The sequence below is a fragment of the Amblyomma mixtum genome, chromosome 2, assembly GCF_055824585.1.
Source record: "Amblyomma mixtum isolate Tamu chromosome 2, ASM5582458v1, whole genome shotgun sequence".
NCBI classification, from domain to species: domain Eukaryota; kingdom Metazoa; phylum Arthropoda; class Arachnida; order Ixodida; family Ixodidae; genus Amblyomma; species Amblyomma mixtum.
In genome coordinates, this window is record NC_143013.1 from 38,459,005 (window position 1) to 38,472,343 (window position 13,339).

Genomic DNA, 13,339 nt, shown 5'->3' on the forward strand with positions numbered 1-13,339 from the left:
GAAGAACCATACTGCACACCCCTCCCCTTTATTTATACGCACAACGTAAAAACTACACATGGATGGTACAGGGGTGGTATTCTGCCGGTGTCGCCTTTTGCGACATGTCGCATATGGGCGGGGCCTAAGAAAGTGCTTACAGATGCTCGAAGAAACGGAAAAAGCCGCCGGCACTTTCGTCTGCGGTGCATTCATTCACTTACCACTCAATTTAATTCAATTTACCACTGCTGATCCACTAGCAGCAGTAGTTTCGTATCTTTTATAGCAAGAATATTTGCCATCACATGACGTCTAATGTTCAAAAAAACATTTGCAAATTTAATATAAGCTCGCTTTACTTCATTTAAGTCTATAAAACACCGCGAAAAAGCTCCAAAACTATTTTTCTTTCGTTCCGGACGGTTGTGCTAGGTTTCGGCTGCGTTTCGGGCAGTTGCAGACGGTAGCAGTGTAGCTGGAGGTCCCATTAAGCTTGCGCGCTCCAGAATCGAGAGCGTATCTAAAAAACTAGGCTGAATTGCAGCTTAAACTTTATCGTCGAAGCAAGGTAAGTCATAGCGAAAAGTAACAACACCAGTAGTTGCCGGTAAACATGCCGACCGGAATCGCAAGGACTGCTGAATTGGCTGAAGCGGGCGGCTCTCGCTTGAAAGGACGTCGCCATGTTTTCGCGTCAAGGGCGCAAAAGCCGACACTGCCGATTGCGTTCGTACGCTAACGGTAGCCCGTCGCCCGCGCGAATCGCTTCAGCGCATTCCGTTGTTCGACTAAGCGTAGTAAATTGGGGAGACGTCACGATGAAGTAGCAGGAAGGCGGGTCCGTGTCGTCACGCCGCCGTCACCGCGGCTCGAGCCAATCAGCGAAGAGCGAATGCGACATGTCGCAAAAGGCGACGCCGGGAGAATACCACCCCAGATAGCACGATCAACGACGTCGACGACGACCGCGGGTTTTTTGCAACACGAGTGACACGTCATCGCGTTAAAATATTTGCGTTTGCCTGTATACTCAAGGGTTGAATTGCAAAGCATGATAAATGAAAACAGGCAGAGCAGAACGATAGATCTAAAAATTAATATGCAGAAAACCAAAGCAACGTTCAACAGTCTCGCAAAAGAACAGCACTTTACAGTTTGGTAGCGACGTTCTGGAAGTGGTTAGGAAATACGTCTACTTAGGGCAGGTAGTGGCCGCTGATCCGGATCACGAGAGGGAATTTCCCTTTTTTCTTGCAACCTTTGTGTACTGCTGCCGACTTGCTACTTTTCTATGTCTCGGGTTTTTGAGGACCTGTTAAGGATTCGTTCTAAAAATCACAGCAAAATTTTCGAATAAATGTTCTGACTACCACTGACAAAAAGAATAAAAAAGGGCTTTTTCGGCATGCAGTCGAGACAATTAGTACTCAAGATCTCGATCCCTTGTCGACACTTGCAAAGGGTCTGAGACCCCTGAGATGCCCCTGATTTTAAGCCCTGCCTATAGAGAAAGGTAACTACTGCTCCATCGAATTAACATGTCTCCACCAGCAAAGCATCTATTTTTGTCGTTCACTTACTTCTCCTCAAGGTCAACCTCGAAAACTTCGAATTTGCTTCCTAAGCAGCAGCTATGAAGCTCCTCAACCTTGACATTCACATTTTGTTTTAAATTATATGCCTAAAACGACCACACTTATTCAACATACAATAGTGCCTACTTCCGCATTCGATAGGTTGAAACAAAATGGGAACAAAACGGACTGGATCGTTCAGCAGTCAAGACCTAAATGTCAGATGCCTTACGAACATCTGTGCGCAGAAAGAGAGAGGTGGATTCCCGCTTCTGCGCTACCTGGGACAAAGGCGAAGCCACATAGCGTGCTGCATCTGGCGCACACATCTGTGCGAACAATGCTTTTCTGAGGCTGTATTCTCTGAATTCTGTCAGCTAGAGGGTGAAAATCCACACAGTCAACCGTCTCTACGTCTTGTATGACTACGTTTTAACTCTGTCGGCAAGCACAATCGCAGAACGGCGTTATGTCCGCTCATTGGAAACTCCTGCTCACCCTAGCAAGCGTGGCATGTTTCGTCGCCTTGAACTTTTGTACAAGTACTTCTGATGTGCGAAAAAACTGCAAGTCATCGAAACCCAAGTTCGTTAAGAAAAACAAGGACGTTCAAAGGTTCTGGGCTGCCGTGCCTGGGGAAAACGTACGTCTTGACTGCAATGCTACTGGAAATCCTTTCCCTACTGTCAAATGGATAAGAAACGGAACAGAACTGCCACCTGAAAGCTCATCCAAGTCAACAAAAAGGAAGTCAAAGAAGTCCAGGCAGCACGGCTTCGTACTGCGCCTCAAGAAAGTGCAGCCAAGAGACAGTGGTCACTATCAGTGCATTGTTTCGAATAGTAAAGGCATGATAAGAAGAAATTTCACAGTGCAAGTGATTGTGCGCAATAGGTCTCCTCCTGTGATCACATACATCACGCCGAACGTCACTGTCACTGCGGGTCAAAATATAACTCTGGTGTGCACTGCAAGTAGTGACTTGACTCCGTACTTCGAGTGGTTCCTGTGCCCCGTCGAAGGAAGTGACTCAGCAGGTAAACGCGTTAGAGCATTGAAAAAGGACCGCAGCCAACTAACAGACAGCGTTATACATATTCCATGCGCTCGAACGGAAGACAGTGGTCAGTACATATGTACAGTGGCAACTGATTTGGGTTCAGCACATAAGAGCACTTGGGTTCAAGTAACTGATGCTGGCGCAAGTGGCAGCTAAAAGCGGCATATTTGTAAAAAATGAATAAAACAGAGTGCCTCCCATGTGGCTCCAAGAAAGCTTTTTGTTTCTTTGTGTTTTTTTGCACGACCTTGCTCTCGAAGCAAATATGTAGGCGCGCGTTTGCTGGTAACTACGGTGATGGCAGTACAGTTGCATTCTATACGACACATTTGTCTCTCTCTTGTAGGCGTGCACAACTTCAAATATGGACAACCTCATACCATGCATGGATTTTATTTTTTCTACAGGAAGCGGGAAACAGTCACTCGGTGCCATATCATGAAGACCGTAAGATGGATGAACCATGAGCTTAACCTCTGTGTATCCATGTACCTTAACGCCGATGTAAGCTGCGTGCATGGATCCGTTTCTTTGTGTCAGACGATCCTCCGTCATCAACTGGCCGGCCGTCATTCCCGTCGCAGCAGAAAACTTTTGGTAGGCATATTTTGTAGGCATATTTTTGCTAGGAGGCTGTCTTTTCTACTAACCGTGATTTGGATTTCAAGACACCGCGACAAATTTTAAATCCCTTCGCAAATCCAGAGCGATGCTCCGGATCGACCGGTGGAATGCTCCATTAGTGAAGAATGCTCCTGCCCTACGTGTCAGCTCGAAAGTGGATTTCATAGAGAAGGGCATAAAAGAGAGTTTCTTGCAACCGTTGCCAGCGGCCTCGAAAATACACATCCAGGTCTTCGTCAGAAGTTGGTTTAAAGCAACAGTACCTTTTAGCATAGGGTCGCTCAAATACGTCATATTAAGGATCACGCAAGATACAATAATGAAAACGGTCACATGCTATTAACAATTAAGAGGCTTCGGCTATGCTAAACATGTCATCCTCTTCATCATCGGTCATAGTCGTGCTTGTACATCGCAGGTCATCCCGTTCCTTGACGCCGTAAAATTTCGGAAAACCATGCTGGACAACAGATTGATGGAGGCAGGGTTCGAACGAACCACTGTCGCGAAAAAGTAGGCTGCGCTTTGCTGAATAAATAGTGCAAAACTTTGAAAATACACTGTGGCAGTCCGTGCATTGTTGTTCTTTTTTGTGCACATTCAACATTTCCTGCGTATTCGTACTATCGGCGTAGAGACTATCTGTCAAATATCTTTCGAGAAATTCAGCCACATTCTGCAATGAAACATCTCATCATCCGTTACGTCCGCCCGTGACGCACAAAGACTGCGCGAATTTCTCGCCTTCGCCTATAGTATGCTTCCACAGACGTCACGCAATCAAGTTCATTCAGCCGAGCATGTTTTTCATTCTCTTGCCTTTCGCCGCTTCAATACCGGATGCGACATAACGAGATCTCCCTCGCGCTTCCTGCGAAAGAGTTCACTGACGCACTCGGCGGCCAGCAAGATACGGCGGGTCTTTAATACTCGACCTTGGCTGAATTTCGTCACTCCTTTTGATAGACGCCAAGCGTCGACGCGCTAAAGCGGCCGCCGAGGAGTCACTGGACCCCCCTCTACATCTCGGTCTTCGCCGAGCAGCAAAAGTTACTTCATCCACCAGCGAAGCGGGACAAGAACGCGAGCGTTCTCTGTTTGCCTCGTGCGCCCTGCAAACTTGTTAACTTCAGTCATAACTTTCTGCGGGCTTCATCTCATAGTTGTCGTGTCTGCGTCGTGTAAAAGCGACCATGAAGCAGCTTCGCATCGTTCTTGTTGCTACCGTATTCGCCATCGGCTTCGCTACCGGCACGGAGGACAACTTGATCGAGTCCTTCTACCAAAGCCAGCGAGCATCCGCTCCTAGATTCCTCAACCCTGCGAAAATGGAGAACGCCATCAAGGTCGAGCCCACCGGCGGAAGCGTGAGACTCAACTGCCGTGCCAAAGGCGTGCCCGAACCTCGGGTCGTGTGGTTCAAGGATGGACAGCCCTTGACCTTCTCCACTCCCAACCGGGAAAACAGCGGCAGCGATCGGATGTACACCCTGCACCTCACCAACCTCGTCCGCAACGACAGTGGCGAGTACACGTGCGTGGTCTCCAACCGTCTGGGCTCCATACAGTGGACGTACACAGTAGAAGTCCACGAACGCTTTGACCCGATGCCCACCATCGTATGCCCGTTCGTCAACGTCACCGTGACGGAAGGTGAGAACGTGAGCATCAACTGCGACGTCTACAGTCACCTGACGGCGTTTGTGCGATGGATCAAGCACTACCACGTCAACGGAAGCTACTTCGACAGGAACGGAGCGCCGTACGCGAAGCTGGTCAAGGACGCGGCGCACATGGAAGTCACCGACCCTAACATATTGACGCTGACTAATGTTACACTGGCCGATTCTGGGTTCTATTCCATATTAGCTAGTTCCCCATCGGGATCTTCGCGCAAGACGATAGAAATCGTCGTACTGCCGAAGCCGTTTCCAAGCCTGTGACTTCAACACTACACTGAGCGAATTACAGTGCCTGGTTAAAATGCGGTTGAGAACAGCGTCGAAGTATAATTGGGAAGAGGTCCTTTAATTTCTACCGAGCAACTCGCACGTCAGAAATTTCCCACAGCACGCGAGCACTGTTGCTCTAATCTGGCGTTTCTTTCCGCGGCATCTTCGTGATAGTGAAAAATAGAGGAGTTCCACATGTCCCATGCCCCCGCAGTGCAGTAAACTAAAGTCATCGACTGCATGCAAAATATATTTAAAGTTTACTTCACCAATGTTTCCTCGTTGGTTCAATTCTTATAGATAAATAAAGCTACAGGGTTGCTGCAGACTATAGTCTGCCCCACAGAACCTATCTTTAGTCCGTACTTCTAGAGAAATGTTCGAAAATGTAGTAGACTGTATCATCTTGTACAATAAACTGTAAATTCACTTGTTTAACATGTATTTCATTCTGTCTAAAATGAAGTCCAGACTTCATTTTATACAGTTGCTGATGAATACTTCTCTACAGATGCCAGTTATTAGAAACTTCAGCATACTTGTTAGAAGACAAAATGATTCTAAGAAGAAAGAACTATTCCAATTAAGCAAGTTCCAAAAATACTTGTGTATTAACAGCCACAACCTTGAGGCTGCTGGGTTGCAGGGTTGAAGCTTAAAGATTCAAGTAAATGCGAAGCGAAGTCGCGGATGCGAAGCACACAGTTTTTTTTCTTTTCGAAGAGTAAAGAGTAATGCCGTTTAAACTGAACATTTCAACGCATTGTGAAAGAATTTTTTTTTTCATAATCTAAATATCAAATTTCATTTTCGAATTTAAAATAGCGCAGGCAATCATGCAATGCATTTGTTAATGGAGCATCATGGACCGTTTAATCGCTGTAATTTGAATGCATTTTGTCAAGGCATTTCTACAAGACGCGGAACAGAGTTAGGAACACATGTAGTACGGATGCTTCGTGTATTGTTCATCCTGCGTCTGTCCTCTGCCCTGTCTTGCGTCTCGTCGAAATACGCTTAAAAATTCGTTCAAGTCATACAATATACTTCACAAGTTTTCGAAATTATTTGTAGCCTTCCACATCATAAATTCACTCTTGTATTTATAATAACATGCTTTTAACCTTAGGTAACACAAGTATCGAAAATTTTTTAACATAATTTTAATGAAGGTCATATGGTCACACGTTGTTATTGCGACCAGCTTTATTCGTGGACGGCGTTCTTTAAGTAGAGCAACCTCTAAAAACAAAGGGCCGAAATAGAAACAATATATAACAGCAAGACAGAGCAATATGAATCAGTCACTCCGTCAAGCTCTTTTTGCTGCGACTCCTTGAAATAACGTTTACTCTTTACTCTTGTTTACTCAGGGACAGAAGTTTGGATTTGCGGTGACTTAGAACAACAGCTTTGCTAGAAGTCCTAGTTTCAGCTAAGGCTTTATTTTCAACTTACAATCGCATTTCACCATGTACTAAAAAAAAATTATCAAGAAGAAAAGCACGCCCATGTAACCATTTTCACACCACATCTTTCGTATCTTTTCTTCTCCAAAGAATAAAAACAGTAAGATGAACTATTTCTGTCGCATTTGTCTTCTTGTTGCTTCGAAAATGATGATGATCATCATCATCAGCCTGGTACGCCCACTGCAGGACAAAGGCCTATCCCATGTCTTAAGGACCAGCGGTTATCTTGCCTTCACATTACATGCCCTGCCCAAGCCCATTTCTTCCTCTTGATTTCGACGATAATGTCACTAACCCGAGTTTGTTCCCTCACCCACTCCGCCCGCTTCCGATCTTTAACGTCACACCTATCATTTTTCTTTCCACAGCTCGCTGCCTTGTTCTTAACTTAAGCTGAAACCTCTTCGTAAGCCTCCAAGTTTCTGCCCCATAGGCGAATACCGGTAAGATACAGCTGTAACGTTTTTTTTTCTCTCTCTCTCTAGAGGAATATTGGTAAATTGCATGTCAATCATGATCTGAAAGAACCTGCCAAACGCGCTCCACCCCATTTCTATTCTCCTAGTTATTTCCTCTCATGATCAGGATCAGTGTTCACGACCTGCCCTAAGTAGACGTATTCCCTTACCTCTTCCAGCACCTCGCTACTAATTGCGAACTGTTGTTCCCTTGCGAGATTGTTGAACATTACTTTGGTTTTGTCCAGCACCTTGCTACCAATTGTCAAGTGCCCTTTCTAGACTGTTCGACGTCACTTTGGTTTTCTACATATTATTTTTTAGACCAACCACTGTGCTCTGCCTGTCTAAGTCATTGATCATGCTTTGCATTTCATCTCCTGAGTTACTTAGCGAAGCAATGTCATAAGCGAATAGCAAATTACTGAGGCATTCTCCATTAACTCTTATCCACAGCTGTTCCCAGTCCAGGCCTTTGAAGACCTTCTGTAGAAAGGCGGTGAACAGCATTGGCGAGATCGTGTCTCCCTGTCTGACACCTTTCCTTACTGGAATTTTATTGCTGACTTTATGGAGGACTATGGTGGCTGTGCAGCCGTTACAGACGTCTTCCGGTATTTTTACATAAGGCTCATCTACACCCTGATTCCGTAGTGCGTGCATTACTGCAGAGGTTTCTATAATGAAAATTAAAGACGTTTATGAAATGAATAATTTTCTCGAATGAGCGCTGATACAATCAGGTAGACTAAAGGGCATTTGCAGCTTCTTGAGCCGCTAAGCTGCGTCGATACAGGTGCAGTATTGTTTGAGCACTATCGCACCGCAAGCACTTCCATGTATAGTGGCCAGTCAACTCCATTGCATTGCGTGCTAGGTAATAATACCACATGCCGTTTGCAAACATATGCACAAGAACAGTTACCCAGAATTCGTTAGTGTCGAGCCTTTACCTAATTTTTTCTCTTTCATCGAAGCCTGATTCAACTTACAGATTTATCTGTAAGTTGCTTATCTTTACAGTGCTTATCTTTACTCTGAAAGAAAAGAAAACTCCATTGTATGCTCGAGTTGAGCAAATCCTTATACGAGCACAACGCTTACCAGACAAATTTTACCTAAAACACATACAGTTCCTTCAACACTGCACAGTGCAATATGCCTGTCTCCACTGAACGCTTCAAGCGAATACCCATGGTATCGCATTTTAAATATTGTTACGCCGCGCTGCGGCGCTGGCGCACTGCAGTGCAGCGGAAAGAAGAAGAAGAACTCGGTGTGCGCGAGACCGTGGTGGAGCCCGCCTGACGCTGACCGTCCAGTGACGTCCCCGATCCCGACTTGTAAATAAACCCGTTCCCGTCCTCGAAACTTCGTGACACTTGGTGGAGGTGGGGTTTTGACGTCCTGGACCCTATCTCCGTTCGCAGCAGCCGACGCTTGGCCGGGCTACCACCCGAATTTCCCATTATGGCTACCCGCAACGGCACAAATCCACCACCTGCCAGCACCTCTGAGCCGGGTCCACAAACCAGCCGGGACAGCTCCGAACAGGTCAGGTTCTGGCCGCCTCAGCGCGAGCCCCGCATGTTTTCTGGCGCTGCGGACGAGGACGTCGAGGAGTGGCTCAAGCACTACCAGCGTGTGAGCAAATACAACCGCTGGGACAAATCGATGCAGCTTATGAACGTTGTTTTCTTTCTTGCGGGAACGGCACTTTTATGGTTCGAGAACCATGAGGACGCACTAGCTACATGGGACAGTTTTGTCGACGAGCTCAAGGCGTGTTTCGGTGACACGATATCGAAAAAAAAGAAAGCCGAACAAACACTTGCCCAACGAGCTCAACGACCTAACGAGACTTGTACAACGTACATTGAGGAAGTCCTAAAGCTGTGCTCCACTGTAAATCGCACCATGACTGAAGACGACAAAGTCGGCCACCTCTTAAAGGGTATTGCTGAAGACGTCTATCATTTCCTGATAACGAAGGACGACCTCGCCAATTCGTCTGACGTCATTCGTCATTGCCGAACGTTTGAGGCCCTCAAGACTCGCCGCATTTCCCCCAAGTTTGGCCGCCTTTCCAACGTGCCCATCGTCGCCAGCGTGGACTTTGCGGGCAGTGACGACCTTGCTTCAATCGTCCGACGCATCGTCCAAGAAGAGCTGAGCCAGCAATTTCAACGCCCCGCCGCTGCTCCCGTATACAACGCATGCTCGCAACAGCCTCCACTCCCTGAGCCACAAGTCAACTGGGCCAGACAGGCCTACCCTGGTCCACGCACTAATACCGACCAAGGTCGCGTCTCTGCACCTCCAACGTACCAGTCCTATCCCCGCTCTGAGGAAGAGCACTATTCTGCGCCTCGGAACTCCTACCCCCCTCCGAGCGACTTCCCCGGTACTTACGCTCCACGTGCGGCCGTAGTTTGCTACCGTTGTGGTCGTCCTGGGCATACTTCCCGTTACTGTCGGCGTCGCGACCAACCACCCCGCTTCTTCACACAATCGTCGGCCCGGCCGTCCCTGGCTTTCCGTGGTCCCCAGTCCTGGAACCCTCCTCGTGACTGGCAGCCACGCCAAGACCGACCCTTCCGCCCCAATTCTCCCGTTTCCGACCGCAGCCGCACACCACCGCCTTCGCGACGTGGCCGTTCACCATCGCCTCGTCGTCGTTCTTCCCCACCACCGCCGGAAAACTAGCTCCTGCGGCCGATAGAGGTGAGGTCGCGGAACGGTCGTCATCAACAATTCCTCTGCCGGTCATCATGTTAAAGAACAAAGTGTCTGTGTGTGTTGGTGGCTTAAACATTCTTGCATTAGTGGACACCGGTGCCGCTGTGTCGGTGATGAGTTTTTCTTTCAAAAAGCGCCTTGGACGCAAAGTGATGTTTCCATGGGACCAGAGTGCCAGTTTTCGTGGTGTTGGGGGTGAAACTTTGCGCCCAGTTGGCATCTGCTTCGTATCAGTCACCATTGCTGGAGAGAAGTTTCGAGCAAAATTTGTCGTATTACTCCATGCTACGCATGATGTCATATTAGGTATTGATTTTTTACGTCAATGCGGGGCCACTTTGGATTGCGGAGCAGGAGAAATTTCTCTCCAGCGCAATATGCTATCTACTTTTGTGCAGGATTCATCCGACTGCAGTGATGGTGTCTTTAGTGTCACGCAAGATGTGCGTTTGCCAGCCATGGCAGCAATGTTCGTCTCTGTTCGCTCTTCGGACAACCGCAAAGGCACCTTCCATTTGCTTGTTGAGCCAGATGTGCACAACGCCGCGAAACAGAATGTTCTGGTGCCCCGGGCCATTGTTGCCGTTGTCGACGGTTACGCACAACTATGGACAGTGAATGCTTCGTCGGAGCCTGTTTTGATCCCATCGGGGCTTACACTCGCTCGGTTTCATGCTTACGACATTCTTACTATCCAATCTGTGCCTGAGTGCGAGCCTTCCAGTCGAGCAGAAGACTTTTCCGTCAATATCATGCGCATGATCAGCAAGTCGCTTCCGTCGTCCGAACGGCTTGCTTTACAGACTGTTCTTACCCAGTATGCGTCGGTATTTGACTTCGCTCAGCCAGCCATTCCACCTTCGCTGCCAGTTACTCGCACGCAGCATCACATCAACACCGGTACTGCTCATCCGATCAGACAGAAGCCTTATCGTGTGTCCCAGGCTGAACGGAAGCTAATCAACGAGCAAGTGCAGGATATGCTACAGCAAGGCGTCATCCGGGAGTCGTCAAGTCCATGGGCTGCTCCTGTTATACTGGTACGCAAGAAGGATAATTCCTGGCGTTTTTGCGTAGACTATCGTCGGTTAAATGCTGTGACGAAGAAGGACGTCTACCCGCTCCCGCGTATTGATGATGCCATGGACAGTCTTCAATCTGCATCGTACTTCTCGTCGGTTGACCTGCGCTCTGGATATTGGCAGATCCCCATGCATCCGTCGGACAGGGAGAAGACAGCTTTTATCACGCCCGATGGACTGTATGAATTTAATGTCATGCCCTTTGGGTTATGCAATGCCCCCGCTACTTTTGAGAGATTTATGGACACAATATTGCGTGGGCTTAAGTGGGAGGTCTGTATGTGCTACCTCGACGACGTGATTATTTATGGAAAGACCTTCCGCGAGCATAACGAAAGACTAGGTATGGTGCTGACTTGCTTCGCAAGAGCTGGACTGGTCTTAAACTCCAAGAAATGCCACTTTGGTGAACGGCAAACCCTTGTCCTCGGGTTTCTTGTCGACAAGGATGGTATCCGGCCAGACCCACAGAAGATCGCTGCCGTGCGGGAGTTCCCACAGCCACGCTCTTTGAAACACCTTAGAAGCTTTATGGGCCTCTGCTCATATTTCCGCCGCTTCATCCAAGGTTTCGCCGAGCTCACTCGCCCTTTGACTTCCCTCCTTCATAAAGACGCCCCGTTTGTGTGGTCGCCTGCCTGTGAGTCTGCCTTCCAGCAGCTGAAGTTTTTGCTCACTTCTGCGCCTGTTTTGCGCCACTTCGACCCGGCGGCGCCGATAGAGCTCCATACCGACGCCAGTGGTGTGGGCGTCGGCGCAGTGCTTATCCAACTTCACAACGGCGCCCAGCACGTGGTCGTGGTCGCATACGCAAGTCGCACTTTGACCAAATCGGAAGGCAACTACACCGTGACGGAAGTCGAGTGTCTCGCTGTCGTCTTTGCTGTGCAAAAGTTTCGACCATATCTACATGGACGTCACTTCAAGATTGTTACAGACCATCACTCGTTGTGTTGGCTTGTTGGCCTCCGCGATCCTTCCGGTCGACTCGCTCGCTGGGCCTTACGCCTCCAAGAATATGACTTTACGGTGGCGTATAAGAGCGGTCGCCACCATGCTGATGCCGACTGTTTGTCTCGTTTCCCTCTGCCAGACACGGCAAGTTGTGAAGAGGACTTCGATGACTGTTTATCTTCTGTCTCTACCGAGTTTCCTAGCCTTGCGACTTTTAAGCAAGAACAACTCAAGGATCGTAGTCTCCAGCCGTTGTTTGATCAAGCCCGTACGTCTGCTCCTGTAACGCCGTTCGTCATATCAGAGGGCGTGCTCTATAAGAAGAACTATTCCGTGGAGGGTGCACGTCTGCTTTTGGTTGTCCCTGCCAGTCTTCGTGGCATTGTCCTGCATGCCATGCACGATGATATTTCTGCTGGACATCAAGGGTTTTCTCGCACGTTACACAGGACGCGGCAACGCTTTTACTGGCCTGGCCTTTACAAGTCAACTCAGCAGTACGTTGCAGGCTGTCTGCAGTGTCAACGCTTTAAGCATCGCACTGCCTCGCCCGCCGGCTTGTTGAAACCGATCAAACCACCTTACTCCCCTTTTGAGAAGATCGGGGTCGACTTGCTTGGACCGCTTCCCAAGTCTACCACGGGCCAACGCTGGATTATAGTTTGCGTCGACTACTTGACTCGCTACGTGGAGACAGCTGCTCTTGTGTCCGCCAAAGCAACAGACGTCTCGTCCTTTTTGCTACACTCGGTGATCCTTCGCCACGGAGCTCCTCGTGTCGTAATCAGCGATCGTGGGCGCCAGTTCATTGCCGATGTCGTGGAAGAACTCCTACGGCTCTGCAATTGTGACTATCGTCATTCGACACCCTATCATCCGCAGACGAATGGCCTGACGGAGCGCCATTCGTCTTCGTGAACTTCGTGACAATATTATCAAGAGATATACGACATCCATAAGTCATCGCCATTATAAATATTTTGCGAAATATGAGTGCCACACTTCGATCTCGGGTCTATGTGGCATCAAAGCAGGTGCCAAGCGAACGAGACCACGATGCGAGATCGAGCGTTCTACCAGCCCGCTTGGTCTCGTGAACCGATGGCCTTGAGATCATCGATGCGGTTTATCGGCCTTCATCCTTCTGGCAAACAGCGAGACGACTAACAGTTGCACTTGTCCCGATGTCCACAGCTACAACAGTAACAAATGCACAAGAAATACGATCTGTATCAGCATTGCTACACTCGCCGAGGGAAAGAGGATAACAACTGCAACAACAAAAAACCCGGGACCGCGATGCGCAACACTGTTTAACTAGTATATAGCAAACTGAAAATACAAACTAAATAGTCTCTATAAGACACCGCGTTGTGCTGCCTTCGCTCATGTGGGAAATAACTGACTGTTGCTTTTTTTTTACTCAGCCAAAGTATTTCTAA

At 48.3% G+C, this 13,339-nt stretch overlaps 1 protein-coding gene across 1 annotated transcript; it reads left to right on the forward strand.

Annotated features, from left to right (window-relative positions):
* The first annotated feature begins 4,185 nt into the window (after nt 1-4,185).
* Nucleotides 4,186-6,774, forward strand: LOC149359023 (fibroblast growth factor receptor 3-like). Its single transcript, XM_089571195.1, has one exon. The coding sequence runs from the start codon at nt 4,434-4,436 to the stop codon at nt 5,181-5,183; it is 750 nt and encodes a 249-aa protein (XP_089427321.1). The 5' UTR covers nt 4,186-4,433; the 3' UTR covers nt 5,184-6,774.
* Nucleotides 6,775-13,339: the final 6,565 nt, after the last annotated feature.